Source organism: Mchenga conophoros, linkage group LG9 (assembly GCF_057382185.1).
Source record: "Mchenga conophoros isolate Kocher_MC1m ecotype Shallow Benthic linkage group LG9, M_conophoros_male_GT1.1, whole genome shotgun sequence".
Lineage (NCBI taxonomy): Eukaryota > Metazoa > Chordata > Actinopteri > Cichliformes > Cichlidae > Mchenga > Mchenga conophoros.
Genome location: NC_140534.1, coordinates 22,671,657 through 22,698,708, shown reverse-complemented (window position 1 = coordinate 22,698,708; position 27,052 = coordinate 22,671,657). Strand labels below are relative to the sequence as shown.

The 27,052-nt window shown below is 40.1% G+C and overlaps 1 protein-coding gene across 4 annotated transcripts in view; it reads right to left on the bottom strand.

Annotated features, from left to right (window-relative positions):
• esyt2b (extended synaptotagmin-like protein 2b) overlaps nt 1-27,052 on the bottom strand; it is a 43,035-nt gene that overhangs the window by 3,253 nt on the left and 12,730 nt on the right. For 2 of the 4 annotated variants that reach the window (XM_085286994.1, XM_085286992.1), the window contains exons 6-20: nt 26,262-26,351; nt 20,901-20,956; nt 14,720-14,840; nt 13,218-13,394; nt 12,928-13,010; nt 12,513-12,561; nt 11,440-11,529; nt 11,246-11,341; nt 9,052-9,114; nt 5,673-5,747; nt 4,323-4,409; nt 4,064-4,213; nt 1,349-1,701; nt 988-1,086; nt 651-782 (exon numbers count right to left, since the gene is read on the bottom strand). In XM_085286994.1, the coding sequence (XP_085143120.1) occupies nt 651-782; nt 988-1,086; nt 1,349-1,701; nt 4,064-4,213; nt 4,323-4,409; nt 5,673-5,747; nt 9,052-9,114; nt 11,246-11,341; nt 11,440-11,529; nt 12,513-12,561; nt 12,928-13,010; nt 13,218-13,394; nt 14,720-14,840; nt 20,901-20,956; nt 26,262-26,351 (1,721 nt within the window). Of the gene's footprint in view, nt 1-650; nt 783-987; nt 1,087-1,348; nt 1,702-4,063; nt 4,214-4,322; nt 4,410-5,672; nt 5,748-9,051; nt 9,115-9,744; nt 9,847-11,245; nt 11,342-11,439; nt 11,530-12,512; nt 12,562-12,927; nt 13,011-13,217; nt 13,395-14,719; nt 14,841-20,900; nt 20,957-26,261; nt 26,352-27,052 lie in introns of all 4 variants that reach the window. The other 2 variants (XM_085286991.1, XM_085286993.1) reach the window with 2 other exon arrangements.

The following is a 27,052-nucleotide window of genomic DNA, read 5'->3' as shown; positions in this document are numbered from 1 at the left end:
TCTGACATGGGCATATTGCCTCTCTAAGTTTGCACTAAGTCATCAAAACTTTGAAAACCCCTGCAGGCTCAAGATGGCTGATAATCAATACAACTGCATCAATAGCCAGCGGGACTAGGAAAGCACCGACGTGCTAACTCCAGCCTACACGAAGGAGCTGAATGATGCGATCGGCTTTCATCCCAGAGGCTAAAAGATTTAGTCTGAGCACTGAAGCTCAACTGCAAACAAAAGTGTCCAAAACAAACAGAAACTCGAGGTGATGGATCCACAGCGGCCACATGTGATACGAATCTCAGCTCAGCAGGGTCATATTGTCTGTGCAAGCTCTTTTCTTCAGTAATAAAAAAGCTCTGTTGCTAGAAAAAATTAAATATTCCACAACTGCACCCTTGCTGTCGGTCTGAATTCAAGAAGGACCCTGAAAATATAACTGAACATTAAAACTGGAAATAAAAGGAAAGCTTTGAAGGACTCTCAAAACACAGCCAGTTATCCAATTAGTACAGCGGCACAACTGCAGCTAAAGGCAGAAATATTCTCAGAGCTTATAACAATCGGACACAGGTGAAGCAAAACAACAGATCCCCAATAGTCACATTACGTTACAAATCTGCAAGGAATCTCAGCAAGTACTGATGCAAACCCACGTCTGATCGTAAACAGGATTAAGAGTCCTCTTCATTGTGCTTGTCTTCCTCTTCCCCGTCCGGCTCTTGTCAGGCAGCAAATAGAGGCGTATGAAGGGGTCCGAGCCATCTTTGGTGAAGGCTATCAAGTTGCTGAGGACACACAGGACAAAGGTGTTTTCACTCACATGTTGCCAGGCACGTGTTGCTTGTTAAATCTTTACAGTTAGCAGCTCCACAGGAAAGAAAGTGATTTGAATACCACAAACTCAAGTTAATGGCACAAAGAGCCCAAAAACAAAAAGTCCTTCGAACCACTTTGTGTAAATTCAGTGTATTGTAGTAGTTTGGAGCTCACCGGCAGGCGTGCACCACCACAATGAGTTTATTCCTCTGGGAGCTGTGTCGAACAGTCAGCTGGATCTCACCCAGGGGGTACTGGCTGGGGGCCGAGCCGCTATAAACACACCAAAGTCAGTCAGTGTCACGTCCAGGTGCTGCGGTCGAATTTACAAAGTGCATGCATACAGGGACTGATTAATTGTTTGACAGGTAGGCTGATAAAATATTTATAAAGATGAATATTCAAAAATCACGATGACATTTAGATGGAGGCCAGAATTTAAATGAAGTTGATGGAAAAACAATAAGAAACCCTGAGATGAGCCAAGCTGGAAAATAAACAATAATAAAAGTAATATGTCATATCTGCCATTTACTTCTGCAGCTGACGAAGCCTTTGCTGAAGCTCCACGGTGGCAATAGGCAGGGAGATATCCGATGCCAGGCTGGCTGTGGACTTGTTGTGCGGCAGGTGTTTCTGGGAGCTTGACATGGCGGTGGTCAGGTTGGTGGTACTGTAGCGATGGCTGGCTCCGTACGGCTCGCCGTCCCTGTCCTTGAGGTTGAGAGTGGAAGCTTCTATAGGATGCGAATGCGTGGGCGGAGGCAGCGGCGAATCTGAGGCTGATGGTCTCAGGGACGAGGCTGGGGGTGCCTGTGGCACGCCGGACTTGTTGACCTGGACTGAAGAAGGCTGGTCTGGGGACACTTGCTTCTCCAAGGACAGGATCTAGACAAAGACATGAAGATGTTTAGTTGATTGACAATAGAAAATAAGAAGTTAAAGTTAATGTAAGTGCTGTCATTTCACGTGAAAAGTCTCTAAATTTAGCAGACCTTTCTAAACCGTGTTTTTCTTCAATTTTATTATGTTTTTTTTAAGAGTCTGCAAAGTAATTTCTCTTCTAAATGTATGTTGGTTGTGCTTCAATATGGAGAAACTGTTTTAGAGCAGGTCAATATTTTAATGTAGCTGCATTCCTTTTTTTAATTGGATCACAGTCATTCAGTATAATACGCTTCATTTTGGTCTCAAGAAGGGCAATGCAGTTTGTTTGTTATAGCTTCCTGTGTTTCCATGTGGGAACAGGAGAAAATATCCTCATTAGCAGTAAGTAATGGCTTTAGTTAAGGCTGAACTACGCTATGGATGGCAATTAGGCAAACCACCAAAGACTACCTGTCAAATCACTGGATTTAGTGCCTCAGGCAAAGAGATATAATTTTAGTGGTGCATCTCGAAAACGTCTACAGCACAAACAGCAATCAAATCAGAATCTGACTTTAATTTTCACCGCCGAGATGCCGTGACAGCAGAGATGACGCTACGCCTGTTCCAATTTTCATTAAGCCACTAAGCCTCACAGTTTCAGAGTGAAAAATGCTGTTAACTAAATAAAAGAGAAATAAATCAATGTCAGAGTCTCAGATTTTACAGAAGACTCACAAATGAATCCTGGAAATATTCCTCCAGAGTGTCAAACACGCTGACATCACAGTCCCCTATAAATGTGAATCCTGCAGCTTCTTATTTAACGTCCTAGGACCTGGAGTCCATGTATGTGGGCATCACATTTTGGGTTATTTAGACCAAAATACTCAATTTTGCTCTCATTCATTGGGTCCCAGGAGGTTAAACTTGTTGAGCTGCACTTAAACACCAGGGCTGTCTCTGCGTCATCCTGGATCTGCCCCATTCTGAAGGAATGTTACGCACGCGACTTGTTGGCTTTGCAACTGATGGGCTGATAAAGACACACCTGTGTGAAAAGATCAAGCCCAACCTGACTGTCTTTTACTGCATCATTCATAAGATAGAACCTGCAGACATGTGGAACATGTTACAGAGCCGAGTCATTTTCCTATATGTATCGACTCTCAAACTTCAAAGTCTGCTGCTGAACTGAGTTAATGAGCCGGGTTACTTTGTTCCCTGTAGGGAGAGTTGCAAACTACTAACTAGTAACTGCTACACTGACAGTAGTAATCAATAGCAAATATCCTAACAGGCTTCAGAGTATGCAGGACCGCTCTCTTTCCTGAATTATTATGATAATCATTATCACAGAAAAAAAAATATAATCAGAATATTCCCAAAATTCACACTATATAAGATATATTGTAATGTACTGAAAACAGATTAAACAGTTTATCTTCTCAAACATGACATGCTATAAGCAAATCCATTTACAGTTTTATTTATTTACAGTTGAAGCTAGCCAGGGGCACATTGTTAACTAGATTAACTAACTACAGTCGGTTTCCAGGTTGCCACTTCAGTAAAAATCAATTTGCAAGAACAGCCACTGTTTTGTGTTTCCACACTTTGTGAAAGTCGGGCTTTCAGGGCAGTGAGGCGGCTCTTTTCTGCTCTTAACTGGGAGTTAAGTACACTCCAGCAACTGCAGTAAAGACAGTGTTGCTGAAAGACATTAGTCTTCGTCCCAAAAAGCCCGGCATTACAATATACTGCGTTAAATATAAATACTCAGAGGAGCCGCAGAGGTTAGGTTAGGGTCTGATTTTTTCTCTTTTTATTTTTTTAAAATCTGATGATTATTAACCAAACCTTTGCCGCTAATGTTTCTCTGCTTAGTCTAAAATGCGTCGGATAAAACGTTTTCAACCAACCTCATGACATGGCTGGATTAATTGGCTAACTAACCAGCTCCAACTGATTAAATCTGCCAGGGAAGGTGAGGATCACTCCATGAAAAATCAGTGAGCACCACTTAAAAATAACTTTATATTAACACTATAAAAATTGCCGGGCCTTTAAAGTGTCCAGTATTTGGATTCAGCTGGGAGCTTTTCTCAGATTTGACTGACTTCCTATGGAATGAACCAAGCCGTTACTTCACCTGGTTGTGGACTAGAAATGAAATGTTTATAGAGGTAAATCTATCACTATTGTAAGCTTTTTCAATTTATTACATACTCAATGTGCTGTATCTTTAATTTAGACATACTGTATCAGTCAGTTCTATTTGAATTAACAGATTGTGAACATCTGTTCTGGTCTCCTAAGCCTGAAATGAATAACCCATCCATCCTCAACGCAGCTGCAGAGAAGAGATGCAGCCTGTTTTTACCCTCAGAGCCATCTTAAGTTTGATGGTGGAGCTGGGCCCAGAATTCTTGAGGGGAAAACGCTGATTCAGCGTCATGTCCTTCTCCACCAGCAGGCTACTCAAAGGCACCGTCAAGTTACCCAGAGTGCATTTGTTCTTGTCGTCTTTTACCTGTGCAAAAAGCAAAGTTCTCCTTTTAGAAATGTCAGTTACTTAATCTGCGTCAGCGTACGATCTTATAAAGAAAACAGATGTTGTCCGTGACATTTTGAAGAGTTACCTCCACCTCGAGGTCCTGCCTCCTCGGGTTATGGACCAGGAATGAAAAACAGTCTTCCCACAGGGGCTCCTTAGTCTTGTACCGGATCTTTATGGGCAGATAAGTAGCCATTTGCTGGTTGTTAATACAATGACAAATCTGATCTTATATCTCATATAACATTTATCCTCTGCTTGGTCTTCTACTCTCCACTCCAGCAGTTCTGCATCTTCTTTTAAACCCCTAACAGTACTTGATTTACACCTTGAGGTTTCTAAAAAGCCTGATTATTCAGCTTTACATGCATTTAACCCCAGACAACCAAACTCCTCACACTAAGTGAGGAGAGATTATTTTTATGGCTAAACCACCAACTTTACCACTGTACTGTATCAGTCATGTGACATAAGCTGAAGATGTAAGATGATCTGATAAAGAGATCTAAAAGTGCAAATCCATCAAACACTTCTTTGGCTTGGACTGGAAGTTTGTGAATCTAAAAATGTGGCTGAGTTTCTTTATGAATCATGTGTCAACAATCATGCAATCACAGAGTTAAAATTAAGATTACACAGTGCCACGGGGTTCGTTTTACACAAAAGCAATAACTCGGGTGTCCCGCTTTCATCCCAAATGTAATGACAAACTTTTGAATTTGATTTAATTTTTCTCACCTCTGTCTAAATTAGGGTCTAATGAGTAATTTAACAGCTCTCATCCAATTACTTCCTCTCAAAAAGTGAAACAGCAGTCATTCCTGCAGCCTCATACTGAAGCTGAGGATGGGCTCATGGTTTCATTGCTTCATTTTAAATCCAAAGTCCTGGAGCACAGAGCCAGTTTGAATATGAACGCAGGACTGTGTTCATACTCAAACACTTTCATAAGTGCAAACAGGCTCCATCGCAGTAAACCTCCAACAGCTCACGCCTGCAATAAAATCAGCCCAGCAGATCTTCCTCGTTTACATTTCCCTTCTGAATGCTAGGATAGAAATTTCCCGTGAGAAACAGCCAATCATCGTGTCAGACTGAAAGCTCTTAAGCTGTGCAGTTAACTGGGTGTTGGTGGTAGCAATTCCTCATTTAACGTTCTTTATTTTACAACAACAATTTCATTTCATCTCTTTTTTAATGCTACAGTCAGAAGGAAGTATATCGCTAAAAGAACGCCTCAAATAGTTATATGTAATTACATATAACAGCTTGATTGCCCAGAAGTCTTTTTTATGACTTACTAAGTGACACATTATTCTACGAATAAAATGCACAATTGCAAAAAAAAAAAATAATCGACACAACATTCCAGGAATACAGAGCCACGATACAATGACACAGCATAATAACTTTAATGGATACTTCCACGACTCACCTTACTTTCAAGAGTTTTATGTCCAACTCTGAAATGAACATAAGGGCTGGGGTCGCTGGTATTCTTCTTAGCAGACTAATAGAGAATCAGACAGAAGAGTGTTAGCGCCATGTACCCCACTGTGGCACAAAAATCAACTGAGGGACAACATAATTGCACTCAAACATTCAAACAGCAGCTCAAGTGGAGACTCAATCAAGCACACAACGGTGAGAGAGCCTGTAGTTCAAACAGGAAGGAGCATTACCGTACATTCTGACAAGCAGGGCTGCAGGCAGAGCGGCAACCAAGGAGACAGCCGAGCTTTGTCTCCTCTGCGGGCTAAATTTAGCATGCTGGGCTTTGACAGCTACGTATTATTCAGTATTCCTCTCAGAATAATAATACCCTACATATCTACAGGCCAAGGTCTGTGACAACAGAGGAAAAGCCTTCATTTTCTCATCATCTAATCCATTCTCTTGAGGATGTCGCTTGAGTTTGACAAATGTTTCTCACCAGCATTACAATTAAGCCTCCCATTGAACATGCAGGCTGATAATAAAGACACTTTAACGCACCACGTATTGAACAGAAATACACAGAAATACTTTCACAAGTTTTTACATAATTCATACAATATCTGTTTTTAACTTGTTTAAACTACATGTCCAAAAGAATTGGGACACGCCTCCTAATCTTTGTATTCAGGTGTTTTTAGTCCCCAGAGCCACAGGTGATTAAAATCAAGCATGCAGTCTATCTTTACAAGCGTTTGTGAAAGAACGAGTCGTTCTACAGAGCTCGCTTAGTTCAAGGGTGGTGCTGTAACAACATGCCACCACTGCAACAATTTTCCTTCCTCAGATCAACTCTGTAGGAGTATTGTGCAAAGTGGAAGTTTTTAGGAATCACCGCAAGTCAGCCAGTCATAAAATGAGCATGTAAAGTTACAGAGCAGGGTCTCTGACTGCTGAGGAGGATCGTTGCAAATGCTCTGCTGGCTCTATAAAAGTCCAAATCCTCCTCTGGCATTAATATCAGCATATAAACTGTATGCCGGGAGCTTCATTTCATGGGTTTCTATGATCAAGCAGCTCCTCTAGGTGTAAAGTGTAGGCACCCTAGTACTTTTATCTGTATAGTAGAGATTCTGTGTTCTATGTATAAAGTGAACTGTGAACAAAATAAATTCTTTCTGTGAAGGTAGAATCTCTGCTGTTCCTCTATATCCATTTTCATTTGTTTTTCCTTCATCACGCATGAGTTTAAATGTGTGATTAGAGAAAATCTCTTCTCCTCTGCTGGATTACAGTTTGCATCTTTTCAGTTATAACTGACTGATTCTGTTTCCTTTTTTGACGTTATCGGAGGAGGAAACAGTTTCCTGTGACTGATGCGGTATCAGACAGTGGAAGATGCAGCAATGCCTGACATGCATTGTTTGATTTTGTATGAAGTATTTTTGTTTTGCTGTTTATTATTGCTCTGTTATTAATAAATGAGAATCAGAATTTTGTGTGTATCATTTTCAGACTGTGACACGATGCTCATAGTGATTCTATTATGCACTAACAGAACCAGTAAGAGATTTTACATTCTGTCTATTATAAAAACTTTTACAGCCTACAATGATACATATTAACTTATAACCAAATCATATATATGTTTCTACATTTTTTTTTCAAATTAAATAATAACTAAGAATAAAATAAAATCTTTTTTTTTAAATAATATGAAACATATGAGCCAATCAGCACGGGGTTTGTGCATTAGGGAGTCCCATTACACTCATGCTATACTTGATGCACACATGAGGACATAAAGGTCTTCATCTCATAGATTTTATAATCACAGTGTGCAGATAAAACTATACCCACTATTTTTTTAGGACCCGTCCGCACAGACTCTACACTGCAAGGGCACCAACTGTGCATATGTTCTCTGAGCAGTCAAGAAAGTAGTATAATAAAAACAGCTAAGTATCCCTGGTGTCCTCAGCTGTCCACGATCACAAGGGAGCATAACCCGGGGCCTCAGACTCTCACTGAAGTGCAAATGTAAATAAGTCAGGTATGAAATGTGCCCTAGAACAGTTGCCCCTTTTCTTGTTTGTCTTAAACACACATGTGAAAATAGTGCAGACATTTTTGGCACTTGCTGCTCTTTCCTCCTGTTTTCTGCATGCATTACAAACATGTGAAGACGTGCCCATTAAGATTTAACACATGACCTACTACACAGAGGCAGCATGGTGTATTAGCTCTATTTTTCAGCAACCTTGCTGTCCGGACTGGCTGGTGAAGCTATGTGTGTATGGCAGTTTACAAAAAAAAATCCCACAGCTTCCAATGCTTTAAGCTCTAAGTCACTATATGGGTAACGCACCCACAAAAACAATTTCACTTGAATAGATTTTTATCTCAGCATGGACAGGCTGAAGGAAACAACACGTAAAATGGTGTCAGACTCACAGTGGTTTGAAATTCATTAGTAAGAAAATAAGATGCAGCAGCTCAGTCTACCATCCAGCTAGCAGCCGGCCCTGCTGCCACGGTGACACAGACTGAACGACTGAGTGCAACAACAAAACATTTGTACTCCTGCTGCCCTCCAGCACAATGCTTCAGTGAGTTTCACTGGCTCATATCAAACAAAGGGAGTGTCACAGTCAGTGCGATACAATAGGAGGCTTTAAACTGCCTAGAAGTAGGAAGGTAAATAAAAGGAAACGACTCGTGCTAACTAGAATTATGCAACACTGATTTTTGGAATGGTGCAACCTGAAACGTATCTTTTGTAACACACTAGATCATCTGTTCTGATCACTGGTAAACAAGATAATGAAAGCCGGTTTCTACTTCTACCAGTCTCCTCACATAACATTTACTTAGACTAATCTGTGTCACTACCTAGTGTCTACTTTATCTGTGTATTTGTCTGGCAAATATGAGCTACAGAAGAAGAAATGTGGAAATGCTGGCCCAACAAGCATCAAGTCCTTATCCTGAATTCCTGAGCTTTAACATGATCGGGTTCTTCAACACAAAGGCACAAAAGGTGTTCTCAGAACTGTATTGTTCTATAGATGTGCCATTGTTAACTGCCTTTTTAAAGCAATCAAGTGACCCATCATTTCACTTTAGAAAAACCTGAAACCAATATTGTACTTCTGCATGCAAAAGTAGGGAAAATATGACAACAATTCAGGACGGCACAACAAAGGCTCAGACAGTCAGTGCGATCATCCATCTTCATGCACATTTTTTCAAAAACCACAGTTCACTTTGCACGTCTGATAGCCATCACGATCACATGACTGGATGGTGCACTTGAGGACCGGCACAGGTGAGACACAGGGTGTACGTTCTGTACATGCAGTCCATTTTTCCCACATTACCTTCAGCGCCTTAAAGACTGAGACTTGCTTCAACCCGTCATAGGTGAAATCTGACAGGTTGCTCTTTAAGCCACAAGGAGATTTGGGGGAGAAAATCACACCCACAGTTAGTAGGACGGGAATGACTCGGCATGGGTAAGAGACATGAGGGGGGGGGGAAAGGCCCACAAAAAACGTGTTGAAATTTGTGCTGAAATATGAATAGCATGGATAACTGTTAGATAAATCAGACGCAGCAGATATTGGGCTGATATTGGAGCAGGGCATACAGCTAACAATGAAAACATATGTCAAAATAATGAGGATGTTCCCTATAGGGGAGACTTAAAGGTGCTGGATCTTTTTTAACAAGCTACAGACTTTCTGTATCTGTACAGCTATACACTAATGTGAAACATCATTATGAGCTCTGCCAGCGAGCTCTTTCTACGCCTGACATTTTATACTTGGGCCTTGAACTGAGCAACTGATTAAGAAGAATATGCTGCAGGCTAACTAGCAGGCACAGTATAGCTGAGTCCTTGAAGTGAAGTGTCTGCCTCATGTTACTGGTTATTTTTCAGTAAACATTCCTTCACAACCATGCAGCTAACGCATGCTTTAAGATTCATGTTTGCACGGGCTCAACCCAACCCAACATTGCATACCGCTACTGCTAGCACTATAAAGATGGAAAAGTACCGGGGAACTCACACATATTGTTTTATACTCTGAAGTATTGCTCTCACAAAAGACTAGGCCAGAAGCTCTCCTCTCACTTAAGTTTCCACAGCCTAAGCTGCCTGAGAAGACGCTCTTGGGTGAAGAGGAAAGAAAATTAAGAGGAAACGGGGAAGTTATGAGAACTGAAAGAGCTAAAGTATTTATATAATAAAGGTAAAAAAACAAACAAACAAACAAACTAATATCAGACAAGAGGTCAATTTGACCACTTTGGGTATTATAAAACATTTTCTAATCTCATTACATAAACGTCAAAAATGCATTTAGTCAGCAATTTGAAGGTTCAAGTTTATCCTCTAACAAAAGCAAAACAATATTGCCCAATATAGCCCTAACACAGAATCCTTGAGCTTTACCGACACTTTATTAGGTATACCTTGTGAGTACCAAGTTAGACCTCATTTTGGCTTCAGGAAAGCGTTAATTGATGGAAACAGTCCTCTGATTTTTGGTAAATACTGACATGATATTATCACACAGTCGCTGAAGACCGGCTGACTGAACACCGATCATGGAAATCTTCTGTTCCACTACACAAAAAAAGCTGCTCTATTGGACTGATATCTGGTGACTGTGGAGACCATTTGAGTATAGTTAACTCATTGTCATTTTCAAGGAACCAGTTTGAGATGATCTGAGCTTTGTGACATGGTGTGTTATCATCTAGGAAGCAGCCATCTGAAGATGGGTACGCTATGGTCATAAAGAGATGGACATAGTCAGCAACAATACTCAGGTAGGCTGTGGAGTTTAAATGATGCTCACTTGGTACTAAGGAACCCAAAGTGTGTCAAGAAAATCTTGGTTTCCTTTTTTTTAGGTCACAGGAGTGGCACTCAGTGCATTCAGAGATGCTGTTCTGAACACCTTGGTTGTAACAAGTGGTTATTTGAGTTATTATTACCTTCCTACCAGTTTTAAGCAGTCTGGTCATTCTCATCTGACCTTTGGCATCAACTAGGGATTTTCACCCAGAGAACTGCAGCTCACTGGATATTTTCTCTTTTTCAGACCATTCTCTGCAAACCCAGGAGACGGCTGTGTGGGAAAATCCCAGTAAATCAGCACATTCTGAAATACTCAGACAACCCTGCCTAGCATCTTTCTTCCCCATTCTGATGCTCAGTTTGAATTTGACAAGGTCAACTTGACCATGTGCACTTGCCTATATACACTGACCTGCTGCCATGTGATTGGCTGATATAAATGAGTTAAACAAGTGTACCCAATAAAGTGTCTGGTAAGTATATAATGTCCTGGAAAAAATATGAAAATGCTTTTTGTAGTAGACTAATGCAATCACTTCAGTCACAAATAAAAAAAAAACTATAGTAAAAGTATGTGAATCTTTACTACACAGACCACTAATCTTTACTGTTTTGGGTAAAGAACAAGAAGCCTGTGTAAGCCTAAAGCTATATTTTTGCACAAGCTACAGCGTCAAACTAAAATGAGCATTGCATCATCTTACTGGCAGGTTCTTTGCTGAGTCCAGATAGACCACCAGCAGCGCAGATGACAGTCCGTTGTTGGCAAGGCTTCTGTCTGCACGCACGCTTTGCAGAACCTAAACATGAAGGACAAGTTAGACATGTTTTACAGCTGCAAATGCAGAGAACACGTCCTTGTGTTAAAGCGATGAAGCCTTATTGTTACATGCAGTACCTGGTCCAATTTCTCAGAAGTGGAGAGCAGCGATAGCCACTCCAGTTTCAGGTGGAGTTTCCCAGTAGTTGCTTCTTCAAGATCAAACCACTGCAACAATGTGGCCAAACAAGTACGTCAATATTTCCATTCAGTCGATGACAGGAACAAACCAGGCTTAAAAATCATTTGTAAAGCTTTTAGGAGCTGTGCTAAAACAGAACAATTTGGTGGTTTAGTTTACTGCGAAGATTTAGATGATCAGATCAGTGCCTATCTCAAATCTGCATGGACTCTCAAACACCTTAAATCCAAAGGTAACAAACTCATAATTACCTAATCATTTCTATCATTACTATATATCAGTCAACATATCCAGTGTTATTATAGTTAGCTAAACATAAACTAAAAAGTAAAACTAGAAGTGAAAATAAAACATTTAAGTACTACAATAAAAATAGAAACAGACTCTTGGTAAAAAAGTAACTGAAACACTTTTGTGAACTTTGAAAAGCAACTAATGGAAGTTAAAAAAAATATAGTGGAAGTTTTAATATTTGTTACTTTAGTAAAACTTTATCAGAAATTGCCTGATTAGGCTTTGATGGACGTTTTTACTCATCAGACTCCAGATGTCTACAAGGCTGTGAGTCAACTGCTTTCAAAAGGTTCTGCCTCTGACATATGGCTACCATACCATAGTGATTAAAAAACTAAAAACTAAAACTCAACTTAATAAAAGCTGAAGTAAAACTAACAAAATAAACTCAAACAAGCAAAGTTGCTGTGCTCACCAACTGAAACTAAGCCGGCGTACTCTCCAATAATCCCAGTTTTTACAGGGATTATGTGTCACCAAAGTAACTTCGTTTAAGGCTGGCAGAGGTGAGTCGACATATAAAGTGTTAACGAGTGAACTTTAGAGTTGCTGGTGGGTGTCATTCATGGCTAAAGTCTGGTTAGCTGTTTACCTGTCACATCTTACTCCTTACAAGAAAGCAATATGACTGAGCCTGACGGTTACTTTAAGATGTATAATTTATACGCTTTAAAGTAATTAAACTGATAATATTATTGTGAACAAAGCAGCTTACCATATCAACTTTCTGTTCTTTGTGCAGCTCTGTCATATCAATCATGAGGCTGTAAATAAGGACAAATAATTATGGAAATTGGGACAGCAAACAGTAAAATCGCACCAATTAATCTAAACACAGGGGGTCCAGATATCGATTGACTGCTTTGTGTTAATAGCACTGGGTGTAGCATTACAGCCTTGGGGTAAAAATCAATGAAATTTGCCCTTGGGCCGGTAACTGGGGATAACACTTCTACACTTCCATTATGAGTAAACATAGCTGTATTTATCTTAATTTTGTTGACTATATGTCCCGCAATACATCAAAGATTGCTCTTACCAGTTATCAGCGCTGGTACACCAGAGCTTTGTTTTAAATGAAATAAGTGCAATAACATCTCAGCGGGTTAGGAAATGACAAAGACACTCACCTCCCCAGGAAGTCATCTTGGTCTGGATCCTCATCAAATAGCTCAATCTCAAGATGCTGACCTGAGTGCTCATACACCAGTGCCTGATGAACACAAGAACAAACTGAAGCTCATTCAAACTGGCACAGGAGGTCAATAAATAGATTACCTGTCATGCAAACCAGCAGGAGGTATAAATAAGACAAGTGGAAAACAATGGCACATAACAATGGGAAACAGACTAGCTTTTTCGGTGGCAACAAACGACCGTAAAAGCTCTTCCTGCTCTAAAAGACATCCCCAACTCTCACCTCGTACACTTCGTTCCACTTGGGATTAAGGCTTTCCTTAATTGTCTTGCTCTGAAACAGCTGGTTGCCGATCTGCAGGATACCATAGGGGTCAGACTTGCCTTTGATCAACCCTCCCAGAAATGTATCCTTCCCTTCTAGATCTTGAGCCTCCAGGAAGTGAATCCTTAGGACTCCCTGTGGAGCCATGCAGACACATGTGTTAAAGTCTGAAAAAGCTTATAGAGTTTATAAGACGTGAAGATTTCTGTAATGGGAGGACATTAGTAGTATAAGAGGAAACATGACTCATTACCACAATAAAGTAATAACAAAAATACTAATTCATTTCACAATTCATAATTTAGCAGACTTTATTTAAATGTGTGGTTTGTAAAAAACGCACCACAATAAAACATAACAGCTACTTTAATATTTAAGAAAAAGAAATGCAAATTTATGTAAATTTAATAAGCTAACCTTTTCTTACATACACATACATATACCTAGAATGTATTAGCATATATGTATGTGTATATATATATATATATATCCCATGATTACCTGGATAAATAGAGGACTAATCTAGACTTTCTACTGCAGAATAGGGCTTTTATTTTGTTTAATTTTTCCATTGTCAAATGTTTTTCCTTTCTTTAATATTTAATAAAAACATTTGCCTGAAAGAAAGCAGTAAGAATTGCCACTGATATATAAAATCAGACCTGCGTTTATTTTCTTATTTTCTTGCCTAAGTATTGTGCGGCACATTATCTACTTTTAATTTTCCTACTGAGTTTTTAATGGATTAACATATTAAATGTCTTTATTTTAAAATACAAGGCCTTATTAACCTAAAAGTGATGGTGGATATAACAAGGCTACATTGTTATCATGGAAATCATTCCATCACATATGCTTCCTTGCCAGATGAAAGTCTAGTAAATAAAGATGACCATTAAAGTCAAGGAGGTAGGACCTGTTGCTCAAGGCTCCTTGGAAGTAAAATATAAAGAAATGAGGGGTGACTCAGAGTTTATCAAAGTACTGTATATGTGACGCATAGTACTGTATGTTGGCAAAACATCCTGCCGTCTGATATCAGAAAGACAAGTTCTTTGTTATCTTTTCAATGTCTCCTTTTTTTCCAAAGGCTGTAATGAATATATGATGTGTGGTAAGATTTTAGTTGTTTCTTTTTTATTCCTGTTTTGAACCCTTGAAACCTTTTTAAATATAATAAGGATGTGGCCTGCAGTGAAACTTTTTTCATTTTGTTGCCATGGATACAAGTTCCAGGAATACAACCTTTGCTGCATTTTTTATTGTTATGGTTCTTTAGTTTTATTCTGCGTTAGCACTGAGAATTAACTACAAAACCCTGGGAGATATTTTTTACTACTGACGAGCTTTAACGTACTAACCATGAGCTCCTCGTGTGAAACTGTCTGCTTACGAACTATTAAAACACTTAGAAGAGCAGCTCATCCTTATTGGATGTATTGTAACAAGTGCATTTGTACCTTTGGCATTGGAAAGCGCAGCTTGGCCAGCTCCACCGTTCCGACCAGTGGGATAGTGATTCGGTTGGGCAATACCAAATAACTGCAGATAATGTCTTGAATCAGACTGTCAGAGAAGCCACTGTAAATACAAGGGAGGAGGTGGGGATGATGAGAGAGGGGAGAAAAAAAAGAAAATAAACAGAATGAAGCGATAAATTATTTAAAAGACAATAAGGGTGCCCTTGGGTTATAAATGTTCTCTTTTAATCTAAGCATAGTTTAGCATGTTTCTGTTTAACATGCGCGACGACAGCAGGAAAATTGGAGTGAGTTCAAGCATGCTGCTGCTGTTAGCCAACAAACGTCTGAATGTCTGTCTGATCCACTAATGATTCAATGGTGAATGACAACAATGACAGTGAGGTCACAGGATGACATTTCCATCAGACGTTTCCTTTATTCATTTACTTACTGTGGCACAGCTGGAAAATTGCAATCATGGCTAGCAAAAAAAATCAAATTACAATAAAACTTATCGTGCTGGGTTATTGCTCAGCATGTCCCTCGAAGAATGGTTATTATTATTATGGGCCAGATGTCCATATATATTATAATGTGACCATTGTAATCAGGGGCATTTGTAAATTGTCTAAGACATCACCTGGAAGTGGATGTTTTCTGAGGACACCTATAAACACAATCTTTAAAATAGTCTGCAAAGAAAGAAAAGTACAAAAATGTAAGCTGATGAAAAGTGGGTGAATTTTTTTTAAACTAGACATTTGCTAACACACACCTGATGTACTTGTGCTCTGTGCTTTCTAGGTGCCCACCAGTGAATACGTACAGCAGCTGAGTAACAGCCTCTATGTAATTGGTCTTATAAATTTAGGAAACTTGCATCATTGGTGTCTTACTGAATTAGGCCCAAGATATTTTCAGGTCTTCAATGAAATGTTATTGTGTGATAAAATTTCAGTTTTAACAGTAAAACTCTACTTGCTACAGTGATCACTGCATGGAGAAACTACAGTAAACTCCATATTTAGTCAAAGTTTAACCTTTGGTTTTGTCATATAGAAATAACAACACAGAAATGTGTAATCTTTAACAATTAACAGTGTGTGTAATTTTAGACAAACAGAAACATAAAGTCCAAAAACTGCAGTGACAAGCTATCAAACTATAGCTAGCTTGCCACAGCATTATCCGTTTCCTGTTTATTGTAACTTAATATTTAGGTGTACTGCACTAATTAAATTTTATTTAAAGTAAGTTCTACCACTTAAACAAAGTCAATCTTGAAACAATCAAGAAAATAATGTAAAGTTATCACTGGGGATAAATGATAAATTCTAGCTGGTGAAAGCTAGGCTAAGGCTAGCTAAGGCTAAGGCTTAGCTAAGGCTAATTCACCTACTTTTCTCTTGTGTAATTAAAAACTTTAACCTATTGCTCAAACAGCCTAGGTGGTCATACCACATAAATAAGGCATTAGTTAAATGAATTTATAATTAACATAAAGTTATAAAATAAAATAAAAATGGTTTTCTTAACGTACTGAAAAACCACATTTGTATTTAATGCATTTTTAGGCTCTTCATTTTGCTTCTTCTAAAGGCTTTGATGATTATTAATTGCTCTATATTAGCTAGGTTAACTCCTTTCCTTGCTTTTCAAAGGTGCCACACAATTTAATTTCCATGATTATTAGACTCACAACCCCTCTATAACACTCTAACTCCTAACTCCTGTGACAGCACACCTAACCCTAACAAGCATCACCAAACACAGGCTAAAGGCCAAATGATCCATCAACTGAAAACATCGGTCAGCACAAAGCCCAAAATCCATAGCAAACGCTGGGCTCAATTACTTTTTTGTATCAGCCATAGGCTGCACATTGATTAAGCAAAAGATTCAAATACCAAGAAGTAAATTAAACTACTTTCTAAATATCGCACAACTCAGGTTTCAGAAAATTATACATCGTCACGAGCTATTTGCCATTTGAGTAAAAAGAGCACCCAAGTTTGCTGGATTGTCATGTAATTAACAATGCGAAGGTTATGAACAGATTACATTAGAGGACAGTTAAAGCTCATTTATAAATATCTGTAATTCATTATAACCTTGCAGGAATACATGTAATGTGTCAGGAATCTCAGGCTGTCCTGCAAAACCAATAAAAACCTTCAAAGGAAAAAAAAACTCTGGTGTGATACTAAAGCTGCACAGACACCAGATGAAAAAACAAAACATAATTTTAGCTTTCATTCATTTGATCAATCCTCAGCTTCTCTTTAGGTGAAAAACACGCATTGACTTTAGGATTCAGTGGCAGGGTGCTGATCAGAGCTGGAGCTTTTCTCCATCTAAGAGCTGAGGGTGTAAAGGGATTCCTGCCACATCAGCACTATTTCTGCTGCTCCCTCAGCGCAAACACTGGAACACCCCCCTGTCCCTGCCTTTGTGTTTATCTATTCACTTTAGCACTCTCAACACTCAAGACTGCACACTCAACCCTTATAATGCTCACATAATGCACACTGGTAATGTGTTTTACCTTCCACTGACTCACATCGACAGCAAATATCCATCACTGCGATGTACAGCAATGCTTCAGCCATGTTAACTTTGTTCTGGCTGATTGCAGAAGCAAATGACCATTAAACAGATTGCCATTAAATTCTACACAAGCATTTGTGATCCCTAAGAAATGAATCCTAACAACTGTAGTGATTCCCTGCCTTTTTCTCTTGCTCAATTAGCTGGCAAAGGATTTCACTGATCCAGTAAATTATTACCACATCTTCTAAAGAGATTAGCACTTTAGACTCTACAAATATTCATGGTCCCCAGAGTAAGACTTTAATGACTTTAATGATCAGTGACTTTCCCTCCACAATGAGGTTGAAATTTGGAGTAATGTGCCAGCAGCTACTGGATAGATCGACACAGTAATTGTCACAGACGTTAACTGCAAATCACTTCAGAGATCACCAGAAGTTTATACTACTCTATACTGTGACAGCAAAACAACTGACTGTGTATTAATGATGGATGGATACTGTGTTTGATTACAACCCACAGTGAAGTCTCAAACTGTCTCGAGTTGTCTTGGTGTTTTGAAAATGGACGATCTGACCGAGAAACCTTTAATTACAACTAGAGCTGGGCGATAGAACGATAACGATATGTATCGCGATATAACTTTTACTCGATAGAGAAATTAAGCTATCGCGATAGACCTCGCCGCTCTTGTCCTCTTAAAAAAAAAAAAAAAAAAAAAAAAAAAAAAAAAAAAGGTCAGCCAATCCAAATTAAGCAGCGCAGAGCCGAACCAATCACAGCCGCAGCGTCACGTCACGTGACTTGTTACGTACAGCACAAGTGCCAAGCCGCACGTCTGTTTGTTTGGGAAGCAGCCAGCGGGTAATGGAGGAAATGAGTGTGCCTACTAGAAAAATCAACCGAGTGTGACCGAAGAGAAAACAGATGATGGTTCCAACGCCGGAGAGATTGTCGAACGGAAGAGCCATAGAAGTTCCGTAGTGTGAAGGTATTTCGGCTATTTCAAGTCTGACAAAAAACAGAGTAGCGTGCACTGTAAATTGTGCCGAAAGCAAGTCTGGAAATACAATAAACTGGTGCATGCGTCACACTGTGCGCCACGTTATTGTTTCGGTGAAATGAATTTCTACAATACTGTTAATTCTACTCTCTGCAGTGTTTAAATGCTTACATATACACACAGTTACTGTCCCTCCACACATACGACTCGGTTCTGCTTCTATGCCGCAGCTTTGTTTACTTTTTCCCACCGAGGCTTCTAGACTTCTGATTGGCCAACATTTCTGCACGGTTAGGAATCTAGCTCCACCTGCTGCTTTGGCATGTTCATAGCAGCGTTTTCCTTCATTTCTGCCTTTATGTGTGGACGGGATTATTTTTTAAAACGAAAACGGAAAATCTCCGTTTTCAAAAATACCCGTGTACGTGTGGACGTAGCCTCAGTCTCTGACTGGAAGCGCTAATTCGTCATTCGGCTTTTGTCAGACTAAAGTAACTGTTAAAACTGTTTGAAAAAGCTAAGCTATACAACAAGGAGAGATTGAGAATTTCCTTTTAGTTCTCAGTTTATTTGATATTGACAAAAGTTAGTCAGTTTTGTCTGTTCTTCTGTAAAACAAACTAAGATTTATTTTTAGAATTAATATTTTGTTTCTAAGTGGAATTGACAATTTAGTCTGTTTCGTTTGTTCTATTTTGAAACTTAAACGCTTTAGCGGCTGCCTTTTGTGTAGTTTGCAATATTTGCCTTTATTTATCTGAAAAAGTCTCATGTTCCTTAAGTACATCTACCCTGTTGAACTTATTATGGGAAATAAATATTTAAATAAAAACAAGCTGCTGATTATTTCACATTTTACTTGTGAGCAACGGCACATTTAAATCTTACAAATATAGTTATTTGGCTTATATCGTAATAGATATCGTTATCGCCTGAAATGAAAAAAACATATCGTGATATGAAAAAATCTCATATCGCCCAGCTCTAATTACAACGTTGGCATCGCGAGAGCACCAAATTGAATATTTCCTTTCAAATACAAGTTGAGATATGAGATGAGTTCAGGATCAAAAAATAAGGTCAGAAAACAAAAATAAACAAAGACAATATTACCCACCTTTGAAAAATGAAGCCCTCGTGGAAATGCCTTAGACCTCCATTTTATCTGAACACCACCAGATGCAATACTTGTAGTTACAAAAAGACTTCCAGTCTTATAGAAATCTATGGGTATCACTTTGGGAATCACTGCACTAGCAACCTGTAAACTCTCAGTTATGCCTGCTGTTAATGATATCCCAGGTTATCCTTTTTTCCCCCTCTAACTGGGAGCATAATTTATGAGGCTAGCACTGCGTTGTATTAAATTATACTTGAGGGTACAGATGAAGGGAGCAAAGCTAATCACATTTCCATTAGCCTCAGCTTTGTTTTGTGCTAATACAAAACATTAAGAAGTTGATTATGGTTAATACTGACTCCACTAAACAACAACATGTTATCACAGCTACTAATTAATGACAGTCTTAATATTATTAACAAGGTTTAAAAGAGGCCCACTGGGCAAGTCTTCAAGTGGACGGCTGACGCTGCGTGCGCTGTAGCTGTGATTTGGACCACGAAGACCCAGCTAACCCCTCACCCACATCAACACCCAGACTAACACGCCCACGTCTAGGCACACAAGCTCTGTGGATCCATTTCACCCCCACAGAGAACTCAACAGAAGAGAGTCCACTGAGCTCTGCCTGTGTCAACATGTCTGTCAGCGTCAGGGGGGCGTTCAACAGGCAGCTGTAATCCCAGAAAACTACATTCAATATTCATGCATCTGTCAGCTTCTTTTTCAGCTGTAAAAAAAAAAAAAGTACCACTCAAGATGGCAGCGTGTAATTGCGTCGGGCTGTTAGCAGCTCTTAATCAGCTCTCATTTATTTTCTGCTCAGCCCACACAACAACTCGAGGGAAAAAGACACTTAATACAAACAAAACAAAACGGGTGAGGATAAGGAAAACGGCGGCGACAAACACCACTGAGCCGGCCTGTTTTATCCCAGTACGAGCATTAAACTGTTGTGTTAATCCTGTTTTTCGTGATGTGTGTGCAAACAGACATGCTGGATCGTTTCACTTGATCTCATTGTTTGCTTCCAAATGTTTGAAAGAGATATGTTAATCTAAATCAGCTCAGTCTAGCAAAACTCTGCGATAAACTACAGCAGTAACGAGGACAGGAACACCCGAGGCTTCGTGCACGTAAGGAAACCTCATTAGTGGAAAATACTTTCTCTACAGCTGGTGAGATTTAGCTTTCCAGAAACTGAACAATAAGACAATATTGTCTTTAAATATAACAGTGGAGACAGATACTACTGTATGCATAATACTTTTGGTTTCATCAATGCTGAAGATATTAATAAATTAAATGCGAATGAAACTCTGAAAATTAAGCTTTTTTTTTTTTTAACATAAAATGTGTTTAAATGAGAAAAACAAAACCCTGAAATTATACAGCAAACATCTAGGCACGTGTTAACTTCACTTAAACTAGAAGTCCTCAAATCCTTTAAAATCTAAGCTTTGTTTCTTGAGGGAAAAGAAAAGTTGAAGTTTGAATTGACTTACTTGAGCCCAGGAATATCCAGTATATTGGAGAGGCCGGTCCAGTTTATGTCCACAAGCTGAAAAGGAAGTAAAAATGAGAGCGTGGCCATGGGTTAGACGGTAAGAATAGAAAGTGTGAATGACTTTAAATGGAGTCAGAACACTTGATGTTATTGTTTCCTGCTCCTCTATTATGCTGCAACACTGCACTGGTTATTTAGGATGGCGTCACACTGCTACTTAAAGTATAAAACAAACATTTCCTGTCATATATTAAAGCTAATTGTTTTTACCTTTTAGTTTTCAATTTGGGGTCCACTGACCTGTAAGTGTTTAAATGCATGCACGGTGTGCACAATTAGTTTATGAGTCACAACGGAAGCACAGAAAGCAGTGATCCTTGAATGGGAATGAATACAAAAGCACCTGCTTCCTGAAAGATTTATTAAAGCAGCAGCATCTGTCTGGGGTCTTGTTAGTTTATAGAATAATGAGGCTGGAAACACTGCACCTTCTAGTTTTGTGCACTGTGAAAATCTAGCAGCAGGTCAAATCTTGATGAGGTGCCGCGGTCAAAGTAAATCAAAGAGACCTGAGACGGAGGCATATCCTGCTCCGCTCAGTGGGCTTTGATCAGCTCTTTCCTCCAAGCTCAGGGACTTTTTTTTCTAATGAGCCTTTCCCACCCTACTTTTTTGTCCAACCTGCTCACACTGCAGCAGATGCACGGAGCTCTGCAGGGACGAGGAAAGCACTGCAGGGCTGTAAACCCTCAGACACTGTGCAAACGAGCTGGCCCCAGTGTTTTCTGGCATCTTCAACTCCTCACTGCAGGCATGTCATGTGCCTGCCTGCTTCAAGTCCTCTACCATAATCCCTGTCCCCAAGAAACCTAGGATCACTGGACTAAATGACTACAGACCCGTGGCTCTGACATCTGTGGTCATGAAGTCATTTGAGCGCCTAGTTCTCTCCCATCTCAAGACCCTCACGGCCCCCCTCCTGGACCCCCTGCAGTTTGCATATAGAGCCAACAGGTCTGTAGACGACGCCATCAACATGGCCCTACACTTCATCCTGCAGCATCTGGACTCCCCAGGAACCTACGCCAGGATCCTGTTTGTGGACTTCAGCTCTGCCTTCAACACCATCCTTCCAGACCATCTCCGAGGCAAGCTTTCCCAGATGAATGTGCCTGATCCCATCTGCCGGTGGATCACTGACTTCCTGACGGACAGGAAGCAGCACGTGAGGCTGGGAAAGAATGTCTCAGACTCCCGGACCATCAGCACCGGCTCCCCTCAGGGCTGTGTTCTTTCTCCTCTGCTCTTCTCCCTGTACACCAACTGCTGCACCTCCACCCACCAGTCTGTCAAGCTAATCAAGTTCGCAGATGACACCACCGTCATTGGGCTCATCTCGGACGGGGATGAGTCTGCCTACAGGAGGGAGGTTGAACGTCTGGTGTCTTGGTGCAGCCACAACAACCTGGTGCTGAATGCCCAGAAGACAGTGGAGATTATTGTGGACTTCAGGAAGCACACAGCCCCACTCCCCCCCATCATCCTGACTGACACCCCCATCACCTCTGTGGACTCATTCCGCTTCCTGGGTACCACCATCACCCAGGACCTGAAGTGGGAGCCCACCATCACTTCCGTCATCAAGAAAGCCCAGCAGAGGATGTACTTCCTGAGGCAGCTGAAGAAATTCAACCTGCCAACACGGACGATGATGCAATTCTACACTGCAATCATCGAGTCCATCCTCACCTCCTCCATCACCGTGTGGTACGCTGGAGCCACTATCAGGGACAAACAGAGACTGCAGCGTGTTGTGCGCTCTGCTGAGAAGGTGATTGGCTGCAGACTCCCATCTCTGCAGGACCTGTACACCTCCAGGACTCTGCGGCGTGCACCCCGGATCTCAGCTGACCCTTCTCACCCTGGACACAGTCTGTTTGACCTGCTCCCCTCAGGCAGGAGGCTCCGGTCCATTCGCACCAGAACCTCTCGCCATAAGAACAGTTTCTTCCCCTCTGCTGTTGGACACATGAACAATAACCATATGACTGTTCCCACCACTAACACATGACCCTACGCTGTGTCACTGCATCATTTCATGTTTGGCACTGATCACCACCTGCACTCATGTATATATCTTTCTACGTAGCACTCATAATTCTTACTCTCATGTATATATCTCATGTATATCTCATGCACATATCTTTCTTTCTACATAGCACTTTAATTCTTATTGTCTGCACTGAAGCACCGCAGAAATTTCCTAATGTTGTAAACCTCAACATCTGGCAATAAACCCATTCTGATTCTGATTCTGATTCTGATTCTAAATGATGTAGGGGATGGTGTGGAAGGACACACCTATCCCTGCATATTGTGTTCAAAGAGTCATCAAGAGACTGTTGATGTATATATGAATAACAAAACTGTTGATAAGGGCACTGTCTTTAATCTAAGTGAAACGATTAAATGATAAAATAATATCTGCTTTGAAAAGCTTCTCAAGTGGGAGTATTTCCTGTTTTCCTCCCCTTCGTACATTATCATTTTAATGCCTTTGGGGTGTAAAACTATTGAAAAGTGAGAAAACTGCACAGAATAAGCCAGTTTTCTTGAGCTGCTCTTACACTCGCAGTGCAACCCTGAACTCTTCTAACACTACCCAGCAGAGCAGTATGCGAAAACGAAAACACAGTAAATAGAAGCATTGTGGATTGGACAAAAAAAAAGATTTTAACCATGTGAGACAATGTAAGACAAGAGCAGGTAACCTCATGTGTCATGTGTTCTGCATGCTCATGCATCATCCAGCTATGGAAGAGGATTAGGGCCACCGAAAAAAAAAGTGGGTACGTCTTTTTTTTCTTCTTTTCCAGAATTCTGAGATTAATCTCCCAATTCTGAGATTAGGTCAGGTCTGAGAAAAAAGTCAGAATTCTGAGGAAAAAGTCATAAATCTTAGGAAAAAGTCAGGATTTTGACTTTAATCTCAGAATTCTGAGAAAAAAGTCAGAAGTCTGCTTAAAAAAAAAGTCAGAATTCTGAGGAAAAAGTCATAAATCTTAGGAAAAAGTCAGGATTTTGACTTTAATCTCAGAATTCTGAGAAAAAAGTCAGAAGTCTGCTTAAAAAAAAAAGTCAGAATTCTGAGGAAAAAGTCATAAATCTTAGGAAAAAGTCAGGATTTTGACTTTAATCTCAGAATTCTGAGAAAAAAGTCAGAATTCTGCTTAAAAAAAAAAAGTCAGAATTCTGAGAAAAAATAATTTTGAGAAGAAAAAATTAGAATTCTGACTTTAATCCCAGAATTCTGAGAAAAAATAATTCTGGAAAAAAAAGACTGAATTCTGACTTGAATTTCAGAATATTGAGAAAAAAGTCAGAATTCTGTAAAGGAAGAAAAAAAAAGACATGCCCATTTTTTTCCCAGTGGCCCTAATCCTCTTCCATATCCAACTGGACCTCCTTGCTGAAACCAAATATATATTTTGCAAAGTAAATCTAAAGCAAACCCTCTCCTTATATATGCTACATGTGATAAAAGAGCAACTGCAGACAATGTCAGGACTCGATTTTACAGCTTTTTTTAAAAATTTTTTTATCAGGGTTCGATGGATGGGCTGGGTTTGGTTGCCTGCCCCCTTTTCTCTATTTACAGGTGAAGCTGCTGCTCTGCTCGGGTTTGGCATCACTGCTCGACCCTGAAGACAAGTTGTTCTGATGCAGCTATTCTTCACACACCTCTGGGATTAAGCAGACAGACAATGAGTATATCTGGGTGGATTGGTGGACTGGTGCCACAGTTCCTCACCTGTTCGCCACTGCCTCTATCCTTGCCTAGAATCTCCCTTGGAAACCTGTCTATTCGAACCGTTACTCCTCTCTGGGCTGGGACGTCACCAGCAACGCTCTGTTGCATTTATGTGCTGAGCCCTGCACAGGAAGGACTCTGGCGCTTTGCCTGTGCCACCTCGCAACCTCTGGAAAATCCCCTAAATCTGCTCAGTAAGTCCAATTTAAGTTTAATCATGACACTTTCAAGCTTTCAAAAGTGCTCAATAATAACAGTGTTTGCGATTCAGTCAGGTCATCGTTCATTCATTACATAAAAGTATAAAACTGTCATCAGAGTTGGAGTAGATGAATATCTTCTGCCTCACTGCAGAATGTGGTGCATCTTTTTATTTAGGCTGTGCTGAGTTGCATCAGTGCAATCACACCGTCCAGACATGGCCAAGACCTCTTATGGTCTGGAAATGTGTCTGTTATGTTTGGCACCCAGCCTCAGATCTTGTATAACACAAAGGGGCAAAAGAACATGACTTACTTGAAGTCCAGAGAACACAATGTTAATATGTCAATGTCAATAATTTGCTTTATTAATTCTTTTTCTTTTTCCTCCAGGAACCCAATGTGATGTTGCTGGTGTAGGAGCTGAAAGAAGACTAAAGCACCTAAATGCATGTGCGGATATCTTTGCATGTGGGGAATTTACTGAGTGGAAGCTGCTTCTTCCTTCAGTCTCCAACAGTAATGTCTCCACCTTGAGCTTTAGTTCAGTGCCTGGGGTAAAAAAAAAAAAATATGCCAAAGTAGGTCTGGCTTGATCTGCAGCTATTTAAAGCACCGCTACAGCTCCACTGGGCCCTCGCATTTGATATAAATCGGTCAAACGTTTTTAAGCTGTGCAGCAGTGGCTCTGTCTAGGGGTTAAACCAGGAGAATAATGGAGCCTCAACTGGAAAATAATCGATGCGTAAGCAACTGGAAATGTAAATGCAAATCATGTGAACACTCCTTGCACCGCAAGAGCACAAACAATGTCCGACGGTAAGCACAGTGAAGTAAAAGAGACTGAAATTACGCTGGAAATTAATGCTGCAAATAATAAGAAACACCTCCTACTGTGATCCAGTCGTGACTTTGACTCAAATGACCCTTTTTAGCTTTAATTTATGTCCATTGTATCTGCATTAAAAGGCAAGGGAATAAGTAAAGCACAAAAACAAGATGCTTTATGAGGTGAAATGTTAGGCATAGTAAGAACGGTGAAATACTCAGAGGAGCATTTTAAATATTCAGGACAGCAGGATAATCATGCCAACCTTGGCCAGTGTAGTATTATTATATGTAATAACACAAAGTTGTCATTCTTTCTGAATGTCAATTGAGAGTATAACCCTGAATTAGTAATGTGCTGAACTGTGATGCCATCTTGGCTTTGTGGTTAAACAGCCTCCACTCTATTCATGCTGCATTTCATCAAACTGCAGTGTCATTATAACCTCAGCTGCTCCTCTGTTAAGTTAGTCTGACTGATAAAGTTACTCAGTTCAACATTATTAGCTTATGCACTTACTGGCTTCTTCAAGAAGAACAAAGACAGAGCTCCGACGAGAGGTATATCACCCAGCAACGGCTCCATCACCACTCTCAACACACCGTGGATCTATGGAAACATAAGAGGAACAACACGTTGATATCCACAAACACAAACAGAAAGCTACAGGGAACTCACACCCTGCTGACCCCTGACATTCGTCAGCAGCAGTGCCGCTGGAGCTCTAGCGCATGACAGGTTGGAAACTCTATCGCTGCCTGACTTCACACCTGCCCTGTGTGATCCTCCACCTTCTTCAAAACATATTATGACAATTATGAGGATTATGGTTTAGTGCTTTAGATGTATCATGTGGAACACCACACAGCTGCTCTAATCCTGCAGAATGGGAACAAAGGAGGTTTGAATTCTAGCACCAGTATATTTGTTGTGGAGTTATATTCCTTTTTTGGAGGAATGACAGTCAGAAAATGTTGTCCGAATGGAAAGTGAATTACGCCAGTAAATCCGATACTAATGACTAAAGCCCCTGTGAAACTAAAAACCAATAGTACTCTTGTTTTTGTGTTTGCAGGCAGTTCTTTAGACTTAAATGTATTTCTCTATTTCCTCTCTCGCTCTGTTAACTGTGAGATTGAATCAGCTCCTTAGAACATAAAACTTACACAAAGCCAGAACAGTAAAATCAAGTCCTGGAACGTCAAAGAGAACAGGTAGAAAAAGTTAAGCTTCATTTAGGTGCAATAACTTGTGCAAAGATCACACCAAAAGTAAGTGGTGGTGTATTTCACACAGAGCCGTGGCAGTTT